Source organism: Oryx dammah, unplaced genomic scaffold (assembly GCF_014754425.2).
Source record: "Oryx dammah isolate SB20612 unplaced genomic scaffold, SCBI_Odam_1.1 HiC_scaffold_26, whole genome shotgun sequence".
Classification (NCBI taxonomy): domain Eukaryota; kingdom Metazoa; phylum Chordata; class Mammalia; order Artiodactyla; family Bovidae; genus Oryx; species Oryx dammah.
The window spans coordinates 25,987,561-26,008,028 of NW_024070210.1; the positions used below are offsets into that span (position 1 = coordinate 25,987,561).

The 20,468-nt window shown below is 54.3% G+C and overlaps 1 protein-coding gene across 2 annotated transcripts in view; it reads left to right on the plus strand.

The window, feature by feature from the left end:
* The window catches only part of SPTB (spectrin beta, erythrocytic), a 128,272-nt gene that overhangs the window by 90,627 nt on the left and 17,177 nt on the right, over positions 1-20,468 (plus strand). For both annotated transcript variants that reach the window (XM_040226264.1, XM_040226266.1), the window contains exons 16-32: positions 2,998-3,754; positions 4,377-4,579; positions 4,676-4,766; positions 5,991-6,137; positions 6,946-7,209; positions 7,589-7,795; positions 8,222-8,311; positions 11,544-11,822; positions 12,792-12,922; positions 13,843-14,047; positions 14,318-14,692; positions 16,267-16,511; positions 17,629-17,767; positions 18,221-18,305; positions 18,890-19,086; positions 19,387-19,436; positions 19,926-20,004. In XM_040226264.1, the coding sequence (XP_040082198.1) occupies positions 2,998-3,754; positions 4,377-4,579; positions 4,676-4,766; positions 5,991-6,137; positions 6,946-7,209; positions 7,589-7,795; positions 8,222-8,311; positions 11,544-11,822; positions 12,792-12,922; positions 13,843-14,047; positions 14,318-14,692; positions 16,267-16,511; positions 17,629-17,767; positions 18,221-18,305; positions 18,890-19,086; positions 19,387-19,436; positions 19,926-20,004 (3,544 nt within the window). The remainder of the gene's footprint in view (positions 1-2,997; positions 3,755-4,376; positions 4,580-4,675; positions 4,767-5,990; positions 6,138-6,945; positions 7,210-7,588; positions 7,796-8,221; positions 8,312-11,543; positions 11,823-12,791; positions 12,923-13,842; positions 14,048-14,317; positions 14,693-16,266; positions 16,512-17,628; positions 17,768-18,220; positions 18,306-18,889; positions 19,087-19,386; positions 19,437-19,925; positions 20,005-20,468) is intronic.

The following is a 20,468-nucleotide window of genomic DNA, read 5'->3' on the forward strand; positions in this document are numbered from 1 at the left end:
CAGGCAGGGTCTAAATCACTAGACCACCAGGGAAGCCTCCCTTTTTTCCCCCTTTAAATCGGATTTTTAAAAACTGTTTATTTGGGGGTTTTTTGATCACACCACATAGCATGTGAGATATTAGTCTCCCAACCTGGTATTGGGAGAAGGCAGTGGCACCCCACTCCAGTACTCTTGCCTGGAAAATCCCATGGGCCGAGGAACCTGGTAGGCTGCAGTCCATGGGGTCGTGAAGAGTCGGACACGACTGAGTGCTTTCCCTTTCACTTTTCACTTTCATGCATTGGAGAAGGAAATGGCAACCCACTCCAGTGTTCTTGCCTGGAGAATCCCAGGGACGAGGGAGCCTGGTGGGCTGCCGTCTATGTGTTGCACAGAGTCGGACACGACTGAAGGGACTTCCCAGCAGCAACCTGGTATTGAAGCAGCGCCCCTGCATTACAAGTGCAGAGGCTTAAGCACTGGACCACCAGGGACTGCTGCTTAACTTTTCTCCATTGTATTTGTCACCACTTGGTGGAGTATACACTTACTTGCCTTCGCCCATTTGAATGGGAGCATTTTACTTCATCCGTGGTTCTACCCCCAGAGCCTAGAACAGTGGCCCAAGACACGTACGTGATGCTTGTGTGATGTAACACCGTGTGTGACTGAGGACAGAACGGAAATGTGCCAGGCTTAGCACACCTGAGTCACTCAGCACTTACCAAATATGTGATTACCTCCCACCATACACATTCTGGTCGACCAATATTATCTTATAATATCTTGGGCCCAGGACCACACCTGGACTCCTGACATGGCCTGGCCAGTGCTGCCTAGAGCAGCTCTAACAATGTCCCCCCTTTTGGAGATGGTGCAGGGGAGGGGAAGGTGGGTTTGGGAGGCAGACGAGACCCAAATGTCACCCTGTCCCCTGTGTGGCCCCTGCCTGGTGGCTGCAGTGAGGCCATACCAAAAAAAGCCTGGAAAGTCACCATGGAACCTCCTTCCTAGGGACACCGCCAGATGGTCTCCTGTGGCTTCTGGATGGGGCTGGGAGGACTCCCGGCCCTGGAGCACCTTGCTTTCCTTTCACAGTAGTTTCAGACCACCTTGAGGGGAACCTCCAGCCCCTTTCCCTTAACATCCAGCCTCAGCAGCATCCGTGTTACAGGCATAAAACTCCCCAGAGGTCACGGGCCTTACCTCTGGACTCTTCTCCCCTCTTTCCTGGAATTTCCCATCCTTTCTCTGGGCTCATCCTCCTCTCTCTTGGAATTCCCGATCCTTCCCAGCCCTCCTTCCACTGCTTTGCAGACCTGTCTTCCACCCCCAGACTGAGGTCACCCTGGGAATGCCCACAGTGCACACTACCCAGTCCATCTGCCTCCTCCCTCTACCTCCATCCCCAGGTGCCTGGGCTTCAAAGATGAGTGACTCAGGGCCCCATCCTTAAATAGTTCACTGCTGGTGATGTGTCCATTGAAGCACAGCTCAGATGACCACCGTGAGACCTGCTCTTACCACCCCTCCTGCTCCTCATAGTTCCCTTAGTCCTCTCTGCCTGGTGTGTGCTATGTACGTCGTACTTTATATTATTGTTGCTTGATGAGTTTATTGTACTTTCTTTCTAACTCATACACTCCATGGAGCAAAGTCTGGCTATGACTATTATTCCCTAAGGCCCAAAGCCAGAGTAAAGTCTAGCTATGACCATATGTTCCCAAAGCTCTTCATAATGCTTATATGTTGTGGGTAATCAAGAGAGATGAGCTCAGTTAGCGACTGCACGTTCAGCATACTCTCATGTGCTTCGAGGTCACAGTGATGCAGGGTGAGTAAACCCAGGTCCAGGAGAGGTATCCCTGGTGGTGTGGACCCAGGCTACTGAGCGGCTCTTTAGAAGAGGCTTACTGTGGGCTGCACACAAGTTGCAGGACATCTGCCCATCTCTTGCACACTCCCCAGGTTCGTTCTACACTGCACATGAAGGTTAAGATGTTTACAATCCCAACTTCTCCTTCCCCCTTCCTCTTCCTCTTCCTTCTCTTCACTACGACTGTTTTCTTTGACAACCATGCTGGCTTTCCTTAGGCCCTGGGCACTTGGAACATAGTCTTAGACATTTGTGTGGTTCCTCTGGGGCAGCTGGGATCCTGTGTCATAAAGCTTTCTTATGGTTGATAATGGGGTGTTTCTAATTATTTTCAGTATAGGCATACCTCAGAAATAATGTGGGTTCAGTTGCCAACCACTCCAATAATCAAATATCAAAACGAGTCACACACAAATTTGGGGAGTTCCCAGTGCATATAAAAGTTGTTTACAAAAAGTACTGTAGTCGACTGAGTGTATAACATCATTATGCCTAGGAAAACAATGTACAAACATTCATTTAAAAATACTTTATTGCTAAAAAATGCTCATGCTCTGAGCCTTCAGTGAGTCATAAACTTTTTGCAATAGTAACCTCAAAGTTCACTACCCACAGAGCACCATACAGGTATAATAATAAGAGAGTCTGAAATATTGCAGTAATTACCAAATATGATAGACATGAAATGAGCAAATGTTGCAAAAATGGCACTAATAGATGTTTCAACAAAGGATTGCTACAGATCCTCGATTCATAAAAGAAAACAAAAGCCCCATAGTGTCTGTGAAGTACAGTAAAGCAAAGCTGAATACAACGAGATATGCTTGCATTTCAAAAAATCTGGGAAATTGTAAGTTTGCCTGAATTTCAGCTACACATAGAGCTTACATACAGAGCATCATGTTGCTTTATTGATGATTGTAATAACTTCACAGCTCACCTCCTGCTAATGGAAAACTCTGGCAGTTCTGTTGTCTAGGGTAAAATTGGATAAACTGACTCATTACAGTTTGCTGGAGAGATGACTCTTTTTTCAGTGTACAGGTTCTATCAGGGGAGACTCTGGTGGGAAATCTGGAAGGGACACCCTGTGGGAAGGGTGAAGGAAGAGGCTGTCTGACTCCCGTCTTCCTCGGCAGGTGGCAGGACTTCCAGACCATGGTGTCTGAACGACGGGAGGCGGTAGACTCGGCCCTCCGGGTGCACAACTATTGTGTGGACTGCGAGGAGACTGGCAAGTGGATCATGGACAAGACGAAGGTGGTGGAGTCCACAAAGGACCTGGGCCGGGACCTGGCAGGGGTCATTGCCATCCAGCGCAAGTTGTCAGGGCTGGAGCGTGACGTGGCTGCCATCCAGACCCGTCTGGGCACGCTGGAGCGGGAGTCACAGCGGTTGATGGCGTCACACCCCGAGCAGAAGAATGACATTGAGCAGAGGCAGGCATACGTGGAGGAGCTGTGGCAGGGCCTAAAACAGGCCTTGAAGAGCCAGGAGGCCTCCCTGGGGGAAGCCAGCCAGCTGCAGGCCTTCCTGCAGGATCTGGATGCCTTCCAGGCGTGGCTATCCACAACCCAGAAGGATGTGGCCTCCAAGGACATGCCCGAGTCCCTCCCGGAGGCCGAGCAGCTCCTGCAGCAGCACGCAGCCATCAAGGATGACATCGACAGGCACCAGGAGAGCTACCAGAAAGTTAGGGTGTCTGGGGAGAAGGTGACCCATGGCCAGACAGACCCAGAGTACCTGCTCCTGGCCCAGCGGCTAGATGGCCTAGAAAAGGGCTGGGATGCCCTGAGCCGGATGTGGGAGAGCCGCAGCCAGGCCCTCACCCAGTGCCTCGGCTTCCAGGAGTTTCAGAAAGATGCCAAGCAGGCTGAGGCCATCCTCAGCAACCAGGTAGGGAGAGGCACTAGGGGCTTGGGGCATCTCTCAGGGCAAGAGAGAATTTGGAGGTTATAAGCCTGCAGAAGTGCTACAGGGCTCAGGGATCAACTTGTGCATTTCTTAGATTCTCTCTAGCTCAGGGGACAGTCCTCTTTGTTCCTTATCAATGCCCTTTCCAGTCCCATGTCCCAAACTGTGTTTTATTCTTGGGCCAGTTAGAGGCTTGTTGTTGTTCAGTCGCTCAGTCATGTCTGACTCTTTGTGACCCCATGGACTGCAGCATACGAGGCTTCCCTGTCCTTCACCATCTCCTGGAGTTTGCTCAAACTCATGTGCATTGAGTTAGCGATGCCATCCAACCATCTCATCTTCTGTTATCCCCTTCTCTTCTTGCCTTCAGAGAAGTGAATTTTCCCCTGGATGGCTATCCTTCCATGTGGCTTTGGGTACCCTGCTCATCAGGTACCCTGGGCAGGGGCAGGGAACAGGACTCAGGGACCTTCCTCCTTGCACAACTGCAGGGGGTGCCATTCATGCTGTAACCTGCATGGCTGCACACGGTGCTCCTGCCTGGCAAGGGCCCTCTCCTCCACCTCCTCACCTCCGTGCCTTGTCTGGAAACTTGCTTCGACAGGAATATACCCTGGCTCACTTGGAGCCCCCAGACTCCTTAGAAGCTGCAGAGGCCGGGATCCGGAAGTTTGAGGATTTCTTGGTGTCTATGGAGAACAACCGGGATAAGGTTTTGAGTCCTGTGGACTCTGGAAACAGGCTGGTAGCTGAGGGGAACCTCTTCTCAGACAAGATCAAGGAGAAGGTGCAGCTGATTGAGGACAGGTACTCTCTGCCCCAAGGGTTGGGGGGCCGGAGCCAGGTAGGGTAGTGGTGCGGTACACAGCACCCTCGTGACTTGTGTTCCGGCTTTCCTTGCAGGCACAGGAAGAACAACGAAAAGGCCCTGGAGGCCTCAGAGCTTCTGAAAGACAACCTGGAGCTCCAGAACTTCCTGCAGAACTGCCAGGAGGTAAGGCTCTAGCCAGGCTGGCCACTTTGCCGGAGATTACCTCTAGAAGCATGGTGCCCTGGAGGTGGGAAGTCCTTTCTAACTCAGGAGTCTGGATTCCAAAAGCAGAGAGCTCTGGGCTGATAACGGCTCAAGTCCTTCAACCTCTAGAATCTTTGGTTTCAATTTTTTTAAAACATATGTAAAGATATCTTTTAATTTGTCAAGTCTGGGGCAAGATTTCTCAAAAAGGGCCCCGAGGACTATCTGTATTAGAATCACCTAGGGTCCTGGTCAGGGATGGCCTGAAAGTCTTGTGACCTTTGCATTCACACAGGGCCCCGGTGTGTACCAGGGCCTCATGTTTGGTTTAATACTCTGCTGTTGCCGGCTTGCAATTCCCAATGACTCTGAATATTTCCATTTTACACCAGGCCCTGCAAGTTATGGAGCTGGTCCTGGCTCTAGTTAAATGCAGACTTATGGGCCCCAGTTGGGCCTAGATGAATCAGAACTTAGCGGGTGAGATAGAGAGCAGCATTCTCAATGATCTTTTCGGTTGGAGAACCGCTGACTCAGAGGTTCCTCACTCAGCCTGGGGTGAGCTGTCCAGGGAAATCTTTACCCTGCACTCCTAGGTCTCTCCATGAACAGTGCTTCCATGTGGAATGGGGCTTCCCCTGACATTTTTATTGCTTCCATCCTCATACCCCTTTCCTCTCAACTCAAATGACTTTGTCCTCACCCACCTCTGCCCTTGGTACAAACCAAGCTTGGTGTAATGCCAGGACATCTTGGAAACATGAGAGACTCAAAAGTTCTTCCTTTACTGTTATTATAGGATCTGCCCTTGGCTTTGTCCTCAGATAACATTTTTTCACCCTACTGCCAAAGGGTGGGTTTAACCATCCATTCAGTAAACACATGTTGAGCTACTGCAATAGGCCAGGCCCTGTCCTCAGTCCTGGAAATGTGGAGAGAAGTATGAGTATCCCTGGTGTTGTACTGCACATGCTCTAGAGGGGGAAACACGGTGGAGCCTGTGTTTCAGCCCTGAGACCATGCAGGTTAAGTTTCCTGTCTTGGGAGTTAGGGATCCCGAGTCAGAGGGGAGTACTCTGTTGTGTTCATACTTCCTCCCCTTGGCCTTCTTCTGCAGCCAGAGGTGGGCAGCAGGTTCAGCCATGAGCCCCTGGCCAAAGAGGGACACTCAGGGACCATGGATCCCATTCTTTCTGCCCACAGCTCACTCTCTGGATCAATGACAAGCTGCTAACATCTCAGGATGTCTCCTATGATGAAGTGCGAAACCTTCATAACAAATGGCTAAAGCATCAGGCATTCGTGGCAGAGCTGGCTTCCCACCAGGGGTGGCTGGAGAACATTGACGCGGTGAGCAGAGCAAGTGGTGGGGTCTCTGCTTGGGGATGCTTCCTTGAGTGGGGCTGCACATGGGGGACGGACACTGGCCCAGAGCTTGCTGAGCGGTAGAGAACCTGGATGTGAAAAACTTCTCCAAGTAGTAGTTAAACCTTGGAACTCCCGATAATCCGATGTTAAGCCTGCACAGAGTGGGTGCCTCCTGTGGGTCACTTGAGTCTCGGGACCGTCCAGACACTAAGAACATGAGCCTGTGCGTCCAGTGCCAGGACAGCAGTAATCTCTTGTCTGCCATCCATCATTCTCACCAGGATGTCCTGCCCAGAGGCAGGGGGATCTGTGAGATGAGCAGAGTGGGCCGGGGACTACTGACCCTCATTGTTTGGATGGGCAGAACCACCAGGGAGTTGTCATTCATAGCAGAGGTCATGTCTGTAACAAGCTTGTCCAGGGGCCCAAGTCAAAAATATGGCTGGAGTCAGGCCTGGGAAGAAAAAGAGAGGAGAAAGAGGAGCCTCTTGCTCCTGTGGCTATCCGGAAAAAGCAGGCCTGGGAGCCACACGAGTTTGTGTCCATCGTAGTGCAGTGTACAGGCTCCAAGTCAGGCTGCCTGACTCCTTAACCTCCATGTGCCTCAGTTTCTGCTGCAAATAACTCTGGAGGTACAGAGTTTTTCAGCTAAGCCTCATCCAAGTTCTAGGCAGATCCATCGCCTCACCGACCTCCCCTCATTTAGCCCTTGGCAACCATTTGGAGCAAGGCAGCTCTCCAAGGGTCCTCTCCAAGGTCATAGGGTGAACACTTCTCCTTCCCCACACAGGAAGGAAAGCAGCTGATGGAGGAGAAGCCCCAGTTTGCAGCCTTGGTGTCGCAGAAGCTGGAAGCCCTGCACCAGCTCTGGGATGAGCTTCAGGCCAACACACAAGAGACGGCTCGGCAGCTATCAGCTGCCAGGAGCTCCGACATGCGCTCGCAGACCCAGGCCGACCTCAACAAGTGGATCCGGGCCATGGAGGACCAGCTGCAGTCAGACGACCTGGGCAAGGACCTGACCAGTGTCAACAGGATGCTGGCTAAGCTGAAGGCGAGTGAACGGGTTGCAGACTGGGGCCGTTGGTATGGAGGGAGTCTTGGCAGCAAAGCTGCAACCTGAAAGGGAGTACCCGCCTGTCCCCTTAGCTAGGCTGGCTTTTATCACGTCTCCCAGTTTACAACCCAGCTCCTACCCTCTGCAATGGGTAAGATAGGGATGGATCCAGACAGGGTAATAAAAGTGTGCACAAGTAGTGTAGCATAGGTGCTCAGAGGAGCAAGAGGTGAGGTGGGGGCAATCCAAGAAGACTCCCTGGGGAAGGCTGAGTGCAAGCCAGGTCTTGGAGGATTGGTGGGACGTGGACAATGAGGAGGAGGAGGGGCTGGCCAGGTGCCAGGGCTGGTGCCAACACCATCCTCTCATGTCCCAGCGCGTGGAGGACCAAGTGAATGTGCGCAAGGAGGAGCTGGAGGAGCTGTTCACCCAGATGCCCTCGCTGGGAGAGGAGGCGGGGGATGAAGACCTGAGCATCGAGAAGCGGTTCCTGGACCTTCTGGAGCCCTTGGGGAGGAGGAAGAAGCAGCTGGAATCATCCAAAGCCAAGCTGCAGATCAGCCGGGACTTAGAGGATGAGACGGTGAGTAGGCACAGCGGCCCCCCTGCTTCCCCAGCTGTCATCGGGGTGGCTGGCTGCTGCCCAGGGCAGTTCTTGGCAGGAGACGTCTGGTCATCTCACCACCTCATTTCATAGGGTGGTTGTAATGATTACATTAAACATAAAAGTAAGCCAGTGCCCTTTGAAGGGCGGCTCTCCCGTCAACTTTAGGGGCCAGACAGACTTGGGCTCGAGATCCCTATGTTGCCACCCACCTTGAAGTGACCGGGAGCAACTTACTTGGAACCTCGGTTCAGAGTATTGAATGCCCCCCTTTTACAAAACACTGATGGGCTGTTGGGAGGAACAGGAGGGACACAGTAGGCAGAGCTGTGTCTGACCCATGGTGAGTGATGAAAGGGTGGCTGTGGTTGTCATCAGCTCTCTCCTGCCCTCTGGTCTCCGCAGCTCTGGGTGGAGGAGAGGCTGCCTCTGGCCCAGTCGACTGACTATGGCACTAACCTGCAAACCGTGCAGCTGTTCATGAAGAAGAATCAGGTGAGTCCCGCTACCTGGTCAGTCCCTCCTGCCCCGGCCACTCCTCAGGGAAGAGGGTCCAGCTCTGATGACACAAAGCCCTGGCAGCAGATTACAGACTACTCTTCTTGTTGACAGTTTCAGGGTTCCCAGTCTGTGTGTGTATTCTCATGCAGCTTTGGTGATAGCAGAGAGAATTCTAGGGGAACCGTGGGGGTTGGCGGGAGTGAGGGGTCCAGGTGCTTTGGAATTTGGGGCCATTCAGGGCACAGGTGAGTGTAGGACCTGGAGGCCCTGCCCTGGGGTATCACGCACTTTGTAGCTTCTGTTTTCCTGGCCTCCCTGAGAGGAGGCTCACAGCTCCTGGCGTCTCTCCTGTCGCTGCTTTCTCCCTCTTTCAGGGCTAAGCTTGGCCTGTTGGGTCTCCTCCGGGCAAGTAGGCTTCTACTCTCTGAAACACGTGAGGATGCTGTGGGGCTCTAACCCCCGCTTCCTTTAGAGGAAGCCACTAAACCTGGACTCTGAGCCATAGGAGCAAACATCCGTTGGCTGTTCTGCTGTTTTAGGCCTGATTGGGAACTTCTGTGGCCTTGGTCAGAAGCCTGGAAGCAAGCGGATGCTCTTGCTCTGTCAGGGCTGCAGGGAAGCCTGCGTCCTCTGGGAAGGCCAGTGGCATGGGTTCGTGGTCTGATCATGCAGTCTGGCCAAGGGCTGACTGTACCTCTGCTCTTAGTTGGAGTCCCTCCTGCCTAGTTTGCTCTCTGGCTCAGGAAACCCGGGGGCAGCTGCAGTGTCGATCAGGGAGAATCTGGGAACTTAGAGAAGAGCAGAATGTCCCAGAGTGACAGTCAGTACTGCAGCAACTTGGGAAAGGAAGGTCATGGCAGACAGTACTTACTTCTTCCAAAAATGTCAGCAGCCAACATCTGCCCACAGAACCCAGCAACTGTGCAAGGGCCTGAATTAATTATACTAAAAGTGGTTTCTTGAAAGCTCCCTCTAGCCCTTTGCTTCCAGTTGGCATGATCATGGCACTGAGGCTCCAGGGACAGCACATAGGTACCCAGACTAGAAGGTGGTGGAGGTGGGGGTTCCACTATCACATCAGCCTCCAGTTAAAGGGGGAAGGCTGGCAGAAGACAGTATCCTTGAGGCCCCAGTTTCCTCTACTATAAAATGAGCCAACTCCGGTCCTTTCAACACTCAATACTTTAGCCTCAGAGTTATTGCCAAATGATTTTCACCTCCCTGGGCTGAAGATGGCTATTTCACGAGAAGGGCAAGAGTAATATGGATGGGGTTCCCCTTAACATGAAGGGGAAGACAATCTCTTGGGTGAGCATGGCTGCTCCAGTAAAGACGATTTTAGGCTAGCCTCACTAAAGCTGAAATCCCATTTTATCATTCCTTCTATTGCAGTGGTCCGTGTGCATCAGACTTACCCAGAGGGCCTGTTAAAACACACTTGACCGGGCTCCACCCTAGATCCTCTGCAGCAAACTCTGGGAGCAGAGCCTGATAACTTCCATTTCTATTAAGATCCTAGGTGATGCTGATGCTGCTGGCCTGGAACCCCACTTTGAGAACCACTGATCTAACGGTGTGACTAAAACCCAACCTGCAAGGAGCCTCATGAAGGGTTCTCAGCTCTAGCTGCACAGTAGAATCACCCGAGGGAACCTTTAGACGTACGGGTGCCTGGGCCCCATTCTCAGATCAATTCATTAGGATCTCTGGGGATGGGGTGGCCCTATCTACGTCTAGTTTCCCCCAGTAATTCAATGTTCAACCAGGGTTAAGAGCCACTGTCCAGCCTGGCCTGGCTCCCACCTCCCCCTGAATCTTCTGTCTTATCCCTTTCACCCTCCCTCACAGTATGCTAGCTGGCCTGGCCCCTTGGACCATCCAGGTTTCCTTCCAAGGACTTCCTTGACACTGGCTGTGTCCCCCCGCCAGCAACACTCACCCTCCAGATCTCTCTGGAGCTGCTTTCTCTCATCTGTCATGTCTCACTCAGATGTTATCTGTACAGAAAACCCTTCCTGGACCCCCAGCTAGGTGGCCACTGCCACGCCTTGGAGAACAATCTTCATCTCATTGGTGTCTGTTCCTCGTAGCACCTGTTATCTATGTTCATTTATTTATTTACTTGCTTACCCTTTCCTCTACTAGAGTGTACGCTTTATGAGGGCAGGGGTTTTGTTTATCTTGTCCCCATATTGTCCCTAGAACCTAAAACAGGGCCTGTTACCTTGGAAACAATTTAATAACTAGGTATTAAATGAATGGAGTCAAGGGACAAGATGTCCTAAGTAAGCACACTGAGCAGAAGCCTAGGACGGAATTTGCTTAAAAGGAGAGACACAGAAATAGCTTTCTAGTATACCTGAAGAGTTCATAGATCTCAGGAAAAGTACTGAGATCTCAGGAAAAGCGACTGGAAGCTGACGCCGCCCTGGGTTGTTTGAATACAATTGCAGAGACCACAGGAAATTGTCTGAGCTGAGCAGTGGGGTTTTTTAATACAATTGCAGAGACCACAGGAAATTGTCTGACTTGAGATTCCAAGCATCAGGTGTAAAGGTGCCTTTCAACAAGTTAGGTGACTTACAGGTATTGATAGTTCCATGTATTTTGAATGCTGACGGTCACAACACTGGCCATGTATCCTGTTCTTGCCCATCACCAAAGTGGGAAGAAAATACCATTTTGGTAACTGAAGTCTCAAGCAGGAAATAATAGAAAGCTCATAAAAGATTTGAGAAGTAGAAACAGGAGAAAACAAAATAAAATCCTACCCTGAATAAGGAACAACTGCTGACTACTGTTTTATACAGAGTAAAAGTTGCTAAAATCAGACCTCAGAAGGCCATTTAAGAGTCATTTTCCTCTCCTCCACCATGCACAGCAAAGAAATTGAGCTCTACTGAAACAGGAGTAGGGAGCCGTCAAGGGCTCCAGCTCTGGGATCCAAGAGAGCCGTGTTCAAATCCCACCCTGTCACTCGAAGCCCACAGGGACTTAACCGCTCTGTGTTGGCGTCCAGTGTTTATCTCAGAAGCTCACAGGAGGGTGAGAGGGGAGTGGGTGGACCCAGCACTGCGCTGGGCACATGGTCACAGGCCGTTTTAACAGCCACCCGCTCTGCTCAAGCTTCCCTAAGTGGTTCGGGGCGAGAGGTGCCCGGGGGGGGCCCTGGGCTGCCCTGCATGGTGAGAAGGCCAGCCCTTGAGCTCTTCCCCTCTGACTGCAGACACTGCACAACGAGATCCTGGGCCACACGCCCCGGGTGGAGGACGTGCTGCACAGAGGGCAGCAGCTGGTGGCAGCGGCCGAGATCGACTGCCAGGACGTAGAGGAGCGCCTGGGGCAGCTGCAAGGCTCGTGGGATACGCTGCGGGAGGCAGCGGCCAGCCGGCTGAAGCACCTACAAGAGGCCAGCGAGGCCCAGCAGTACTACCTGGACGCGGGCGAGGCTGAGGCCTGGATTGGCGAGCAGGAGTTCTACGTCTTCTCTGACGAGAACCCCCAGGTCGGCTCGGGCAGGGTCCAGGGTTGGGAGCCAAAACCAGCTGAGAAGAAGAGCCAGGGGGGAGGTGGGCTATCAGGGGGGCACCTGGAAGGCCAGGTGTGTGAGCACTGAGGGCAGCAGGCAGGGGTCCAGGTACCTTCAGGACACCCCTCCTCTTGAGACCGTATGATGCATGTACTCCAGCTGGGTGCCCTGTTTGCCAGTTCAGTTCAGTTCAGTCGCTCAGTCGTGTCCAACTCTGTGACCCCATGAACCGCAGTATGCTGGGTCTCCCTGTCCATCACCGACTCCCAGAGTCCACCCAAACTCATGTCCATTGAGTCGGTGATGCCATCCAACCATCTCATTCTCTGTCATCCCCTTCTCTTCCTGCCCTCAATCTTTCCCAGCATCAGAGTCTTTTCAAATGAGTCAGCTCTCCGCATCAGGTGGCCAAAGTATTGGAGTTTCAGCTTCAACATCAGTCCCTCCAATGAACACCCAGGACTGATCTCCTTTAGGATGGACTGTTTGGATCTCCTTGTAGTCCAAGGGACTCTCAAGAGTCTTCTCTAACACCACAGTTCAAAAGCATCAATTCTTCTGTGCTCAGCTTTCTAGTTAGATTTGCTCTAACCCAAGAATTCTTCACATTTTTTTGTGTGTCAGGGGTTCTGTGCAGATGTACTGTGGTGGGAGGGTGTGAGAGGTGAAGTTGGGGGATCTCTAAAAGCTGGGATGATACAGGAAGTTTTCATGAGGAGAGAGGTTGGACCGGGGCCTGGGAGGGTGGATGTCAGGTAGGAATTGAGGGCGTCGAGAGGAAGGTGGGACGCAGGCATTGCCAGGCACCGGGAGTAGCAGGAAGAGACCACGCGCAGTGCTCCTGGGGTGTCCCGCAAGGCTGGCCCTCCCCCACCTCCTGGCCCATCCTGGCTCATCTCACCCAGATGAGATGAGCTCGTGCCCTGACAATCTGCTTCCTTGCAGGATGAAGAGAGTGCCATCGTGATGCTGAAGCGGCACTTGCGGCAGCAGCGGGCAGTGGAGGAATATGGGAGGAATATCAAGCAGCTGGCCGGCCGGGCCCAGGGCCTGCTATCCGCAGGCCACCCCGAGGGGTGCGTGCGCCTCCGGAGGCGACCTGGCCAGCTCCTGGGCACGCCCCCCGCCCCTGCCAAGCAGGATCCCTTCAGGTCCAAGGGGAAAACAGGAATGGTTTTCCCCCAGTCTACGGGTTTGAGAAGGCTACCTTCTGGACTGCTGGTTGGCCCTAGTTCCCTGTTGTGTCATGGTTTAGTGTGACTTCAAACAGGGCTGATGGAAGGAGGCCTGGTTGGCAAAGAGATTAGGGAACAGAGTAGCAAAACTGCCTGCATGGTGAACTGTGAGCTCCTGTCTTTGGGGGAGTTAGTCTTCAGCATCCTTTAGCCTAGTCTAACTTTGGTTTTTGTGTGTGGTCCAGAAGGTAGGTCAGGATCTCGCAGTGTCTCAGCAAAATCATCATATGCCGTCTAAACTGTTGAGTGGTGTGGGTGCAGCGTCAGTGGAGCCCACTGGGTCAGGCACCTCAGGCTGCCCCCAGGCATGGCCCTATCCTCAGGGCACCCACAGCAGCCACTTCAGGACCCCCAGGGACTGAAGAGCCCCTGGTACTGCTATCCCTCCCTAAGGAGCCAAGCAGGCCTGCTGCTGGTGGAGCCAGGCAGACTGCCCACTCCCCTGCCAGCCTCCTTGGAAGAATAGTGGGAAAGTTCTCCATCCAGACCAGTCTCTCTCAGCTTCTCAGAGTCAGGGGCAGGGACAGGAGGCAGCTCCTGGCAGGGGACACATTTCATCATCCCCTGAAGCATCATGGTCTAAGGGATGGTTCCTTTTCTCCCAGCTCTTCCCTGTGAAAAGTCACTGCCATATCTTCAAAGCTGTGCTCCCCCACGCATCCAGGCCTCAGGGCTGGGAAGGAGGAGGCAGGCTCCTTGAAGCTGGCTGCCCTGGGTTCTCGGCCGCCCCCTCTGAGGACTTTTCTTGTTTTGAATCCCAGAGAACAGATCATCAGACTTCAGGGGCAGGTGGACAAGCAGTATGCAGGGCTGAAGGACATGGCGGAGGAGCGCAGGCGGAAGCTGGAGAACATGTACCACCTGTTCCAGCTCAAGAGGGAGGTGGATGACCTGGAGCAGTGGATCGCAGAGAAGGACACGGTGGCCTCCTCCTCAGAAATGGGGCAAGACTTTGACCACGTGACTGTGAGTATCCACGGCCCCTGCTTGCTTTATCTCCCTCTAATGCAGCAGACCTGGGAGCTGTCTCTCCCCCTCCACACTCACACACGCACACCTGCCCGGTGCAATGTGCCGCAGTGACGAGGGCTCCCCCGTGTGAGCTCAGGCACCCTGGGGAAGGTGTCAGAGCCCAGCTCCAGGTGGTGGCAGGTGCCACTGGGAGTCTGTGTGATGACACTACTGAAGCCCGAGCCCTGATGACCGATAACCACGTTTCCATCTACCCTTGTCCAGGTGCTCCGGGACAAGTTCCGGGACTTTGCCCGGGAGACCGGGGCGATTGGGCAGGAGCGGGTGGACAACGTGAATGCCGTCATTGAGAGGCTCATCGACGCGGGCCACTCTGAGGCAGCCACCATCGCCGAGTGGAAGGACGGGCTGAACGAGATGTGGGCGGACCTGCTAGAGCTCATCGACACGCGCATGCAGTTGCTGGCCGCCTCCTATGACCTGCAGCGCTACTTCTACACTGGTTCCGAGATCCTGGGCCTCATTGGCGAGAAGCACCGCGAGCTGCCTGAGGATGTGGGGCTGGACGCCAGCACCGCGGAGTCCTTCCACCGCACGCACACTGCCTTTGAGCGGGAGCTCCACCTGCTGGGGGAGCAGGTGCCTCTGGTCCCCAGCTGTCCCTCCGCCTCGCCCCTGACTAGCCTCCCTGGGGTCCTGTAGAGTCAGGTCCTCTCCTGGCTTCTAGAGAGGAAATCTCCGGAACAGGCACTCCCTAGAGAGGCAACAGCTCCAGGCAGGAAGGCACGGAGCAGAGGCTTTCAAATGTTCTTTAGCTGTAGAACTAGTTCCCCGGTGGCTCAGATGGTGAAGAGTCTGCCTGCAATGTGGGAGACCTGGGCTTGATCCCTGGGTCAGGAAGATCTCCTAGAGAAGGGAATGGCTACCCACTCCAGTATTCCTGCCTGGAGAATCCCATGGACAGAGAGCCTGACAGGCTACAGTCCGTGGGGTCGTAATGAGTCGGACATGACTGAGCGGCTAACACTTTCACTTTAAACAGAGCCTTTCCCCAAACCCAATGCAAAGTACCTTAAAATGCAATTTATCTGGTTGTCAGAGTGTTACAGAATCATTAGTGAGTCTACATGTAGCGCTTTTCTAGCACCAGGTACTGTTCTAAGCAATACACTCAGCCACACTCTGAGGAAGGGAGTAATGTCTTCTGCCTTTTCTAGATGAGGAAAGCAAGGCATAGAAAGGTAATTAAGTCGCCTGGAAAATGCAGCTAAGCAGGGGAGCCAGGATTCAGATCCTGGCAGTCTGGCTGTAGACTTTGAACCCTTAGCCATGGGGCTGTTCAGCCTTTCCTAGTGGGAGCTGGAGGGGGGCCCAAGATCAGCCTAGACTCCCCCTCCCATCATGGGGTGCCCCCTAAGGCGCTTCTATAGGCCCATAAGGTTCTGCAGAGTCCAAAGTGGTGAAAAGGTTGGGGGGGTGGTGCTCAGTCACTTTGGGGTTGTTCACCGGGCTTCCAGAGGAACAGGGAGAGCTGGGCTCACTTGCAGTCTTGCATTGACGCAGTGGGATTTCAGGAAAAAACACCAAAGTATTAATAGGTGGAGCCCCTGGGTCACCAAGAAGGGGACAGCCTAGGGATTTGTCCTCCAGCTGGAGGTGCCTTGGGGATGCCAGAGCCCTTGAGGCAGGTACAGCCCCACCAGGGTCTCGGGAGTGAGGCTTCACTGCCCTGGGCCGGCCTCAAACGGGATGGCATCACAAGAAGGATCTGGAACAGGGAGTCGAGAGATGCCCCCAGTCCCAGCTGTGCCCTCTCCGAGCATGAGTGACCTCGGGCCAGTCATGAGCCTCCCTGCGGCTCAGTTTCCTTGTTTCCGAAACGGGTAAGAACAGTACCTCTTTGATGAGATTGTTATAAAGACAGAGAGAGTCATAAAAAGTGCTTAGAGCGGTGCCCGGTATATAATTACTCTCATAATCACACATCAAAGGGCACAGAGCCCCTCTCACTCCCAAATCCTCATCAGAACCCAAGGGGTGCTTTCGGTCAGCAGAGGTGCCAAAGCAGGGAGCCTTCTCTCCAGCACCCAAGAATTGGGGAGCCTCTAGCACCATCCTCAAGAGGGAGACCCAGAGGAAGCAGACACTCTCATCCATCCTAGGCCCAAGACGTGTCGGCCCGGGGAACAACGGTCAGTTTTGCCCCATCACAGGTACAGCAGTTCCAGGATGTGGCCGCCCGCCTGCAGACGGCGTACGCTGGGGAGAAGGCAGACATCATCCAGAACAACGAGCAGGAAGTGTCTGCCGCGTGGCAGGCGCTGCTCGATGCCTGTGCTGGGCGCCGCACCCAGCTGGTGGACACGGCAGACAAATTCCGCTTCTTCAGCATGGCCCGAGACCTGCTCTCCTGGATGGAGAGCATCATCCGGCAGATCGAGACCCAGGAGAAGCCCAGGTGAGAGCAGCAGTCCCACCCCCGGGCCACTTTGTCCCAGAGGCTGGCGGGCCGAGATGCTAGCCCGTCCTGGAGGGGTCTCCCGGACTGTGGGCACGCAGGAATCCCCAAGGGGCACCTGAGGCTGGGTCCAGGCAGCATCTTAGTGACTCAGCTGCTACTGGGAGGACTGACCATTGCAGAATAAAGAGAATCCTGAGTGCTGAGAAACACATCTGTCATTCAGATTCTGTCATGGGGCACAAGTGGCCACAGTTGTCAGTGAAAATAAATAGTTTATACATCAAAAGCTGGGCAGGTCCAGAAGTGGTCACTCTCCCCCTAGCACGGGTTTTTGGGGACCTTTTCCCTAAAACTCGGGAAAGGAGCTCATTGCCTATGAGAGATAGAGGCAGGTATGTGGGCAGTTGGCCAGGATCAGAACTCACTACACACTTTGTGCTCATCTCTGGCCCTCTGCCTCTAGGGCGCCTGTCCTGGTGGTCAAATTTTTATATTTAACGTCTTGACTGAGCTTAGAAATCACATGCCACACCCTTCAGCCGTTTAGAGGGTGCCATTCAGTGTTTGCTTTGCATAGTCACAGTTGGACAACCATCACCCCAATTTTCATCACCTCAGAAAGAAGCCCGGTACCCCTTAGCAGTCATCACCCCACTCCTATCTCTTTGCAGCCCTTGGCAACCTCTAATCAGCTTTGTATATCTAAGTTTACCTATTGTAGACTTTTCACATGAGTGGGATCACAGAATGTGTGGTCCTCTGGGACTGGCTTCTTTCACTGTCCACAGTCTTTCCAAGGTTCATCTACTTGGCATATATCAGTACTTCATTCCACTTTATTGCCAAATGTAACATTCCTTTGTGTGTGTGTGTGTGTGTGGCTGCTGCACCCCTGCCCGTGTCCTGACCACTGGCCGAGGGAGGCCACTAGGGTATCAGTGTTCCTGCTGGACCAGGCAGCTGGCAGGACTTCCTGGCTGTCCAGAGAGAGAGGATGGAGTGGGTTCAGACCCCCAGGCAGATGGGGGCCCCCCTCTGATTGGAACTTGATATCAAGTGGGCCAGAGTCACCCCGAGTCTCCCTTTTCACCAGACTCCCAACCCTGCCCCCCAGGGACGTCTCCTCGGTGGAACTCCTCATGAAGTATCACCAGGGCATCCGGGCGGAGATAGAGACCCGCAGCAAGAACTTCAGCACCTGCCTGGAGCTTGGCGAGTCCCTCCTTCAGAGGCAGCACCAGGCCTCGGACGAGGTGGGCCGGCGGGACCGACACGCGTGCTCTCCTGTTCTCGCCTCCACTCCTGCCGGGCCAGACAGCTTCCTGGGAGGGAGCCTGTGGGCCATGGAGGCTCATCTTTTTCATCCCAGGAGCACTGGGGCTCTGTGCCAGCCCAGGGATTTACAGCCTCACTAAACCCATTCAAAGAGCTGGCCGCTTCAAAGGGCGAGTGGGCTCATAACCCTCCTAAACTCTCTTGTACGTGTGTGCTTTGGGCTTGGCGACCCCTGCTTCCTGGGTGAGGCATATTTAACCCCAGAGAGGTTAAGTAACCTGGCCAAGGCTGCTCAGCTGGCAGGGCCAAGACTTGACGCCAGGGCTGTGTGACCAAGGCCAGCCGGCTTTGCAGGGCCCTTTTGCACACTGCCTCCCACAGCAGGGGGAAGGGTTACCAAAGCCTGAGCTGCCTTCCCTTTCTTCCCGCAGATCAGGGAGAAGCGGGAGCAGGTGGTGTCCAGGAGGGAGGAGATGAAGGAGAAGTGGGAGGCCCGCTGGGAGCGGCTCCGCATGTGTGAGTGAAGCCTGGGAGCCAGGCAATCGGGGAGGGGCGGGGCTGGGGCGGGGAGGGCTGATGTCACAAGGCAGTGGAGGAGACGAGCCCCCCAACACACACAGCACCACTCATCAGCAGAACTCAGGGTCAGGAGCCTCAGGGGTCGGGGGAGGAGGTTCACGGAGAAGACCCAGCAGACACGCTGCTGGAAGCCCACCTCTGACAGCCAGCACACCCACTCCCTGTCTGCCCCCGCCCCCGCCCGACTGGCATTCCCGTAGAGCTGTGGCCTCTCCAGGGGTCAGGGTAAGGCTCTAGTGCATCCCAGGTGTTTGACCTGTGGTGTGTGCTGCCCAGAAGGGGCTCTGTCCTCCGCGGCTGGAGACCGGAGGGGTGGGGAGAGCCCACCACGTGGGTAGAGGCTGCACAAAGACCTGGACTCTCCCACGGCTGCTTGTGCACATCTGTGAGTGAGCAAGACAGCCTGGGAAGACTGCCCGGTCTGCCCACCCGCCGGCTGCACGTCTGTCTGTGAGTGGACCTCCCCAGGCCCCCTAGGTCTGGGGGGCACTCACAGACCCCGGGCCTTGTTGTCTCGGCAGTGCTGGAAGTGTGCCAGTTCTTCCGGGATGCCTCCGTGGCCGAAGCATGGCTGATCGCCCAGGAGCCCTACCTGGCCAGCCGGGACTATGGACACACGGTGGACGGTGTAGAAAAGCTCCTCAAGAGGCACGAGGCTTTTGAGAAATCTGCGGCCAGCTGGGAAGAGCGCTTTGCTGCCCTAGAAAAGCCCACCACGGTGAGCTGGTGAGGGGCAGCCCGGAGCAGTGGACAGCCTTGGGGGTTCCTCCAGTCAAGAGCTCTTAGACGGTTTTGGGGGACCTATGGGCAGTGTAAAAGGCTGAGCAAGTGGGGAAAGCAGGAAGGAAACAGGAGTGGGAGGAAGGATGGACTTTTGAAGGTAAGAGACAAGAGGGGCTGATTCCAGAAGGAACGAAGATCAGATATGTTGGGTACAGGGAGGCTCTTTCAGGGAAAGCTGTCTCAGAGCAGGCTCCCCTCGTGGCTGCTTTGACTCCTTGGCCTTTCCCTTTCCTAGCTTGAGCTCAAAGAGCGCCAGACCCCGGAGAGAACTGAGGAGGAGCCTGGGTGAGTGTGGGGAGGACTGGCTAGAGCACTCTGATGAGGAGGGGGGCGGCTAGGGGGAGGGGGAGGACGATGCTTATACTTGAAACAGGCCCCCTGATGTTTTGACACACTATATGTGACCTCTCACACCTGGGCCACTAGTCAGAGAAATCCAGAGTGTCTGGAGCTTAAAGGCAGAAAAGAGACTTCATTTCCCCCCAGTCCTGGGTGTCCTGGAGTCCTCATGGGGGAAGGATGGGGGGGCAGGCCATGGCTACTGCGCCGTCACCCCCTGTTCTGGGAACCAGCTGAACATGTGTCCCGGAGGCCGGGCTGCCTGGAACCAGCCTTTTCTGAAGCATCTGCCTTTACTTTGCAGATGGTGGAGGGTCTGCCGGGCTGCAGACTTGGCTGGTGTTTTGGGGGGAGGAGGTGGGAAGCCAGGCCTTGGAGATGGGCTCCGGCCTCCAAGAGGTGCTTGTTTCTGAAGTGGGACATTGTTTTCCATAGGCTTCAAGAGGAGGAAGGCGAGACAGCAGGGGAGGCTCCCCGAGGTCCCCACCGAGCCACCACTGAGAGAACGTCCCCGGTCAGTTCCCTGTCCCAATTGTCTAGTTCCTGGGATTCATTGCTGCCAGACACCCATCGTCCCGACTAGGCTCTGCAGGGGCAGAAGGCCAGGATGGGTACACCCCCACCTCCCCAGAATCCTTCCACCACTCCTCCTTATTTACTTAGCTTATTTTCTAGAATAATTCCCCTCCTCCCCTCAATCAAGAAGAAACTGACATGCCAGCCCACTGACATGACTCTCTTAGTTTGGTTTTATGTGGTCTAATAAATTTTGTTATATAAACACATCCCCATCTCCATCAGGGGGAACAGTTTATACAGCAGGGATGAGCCCCTTTTAAACACTGTCCTTTCCCTCCAACATCGTCCCTAACTCAGTACCCTCTGCACACGCACACATCCACACATACTCACAAATGGGCTGTGTGGTTCCCCTGCCCCACCCGTGGCATTTAGAAGAGTGAAGTGGGCACGTTCACC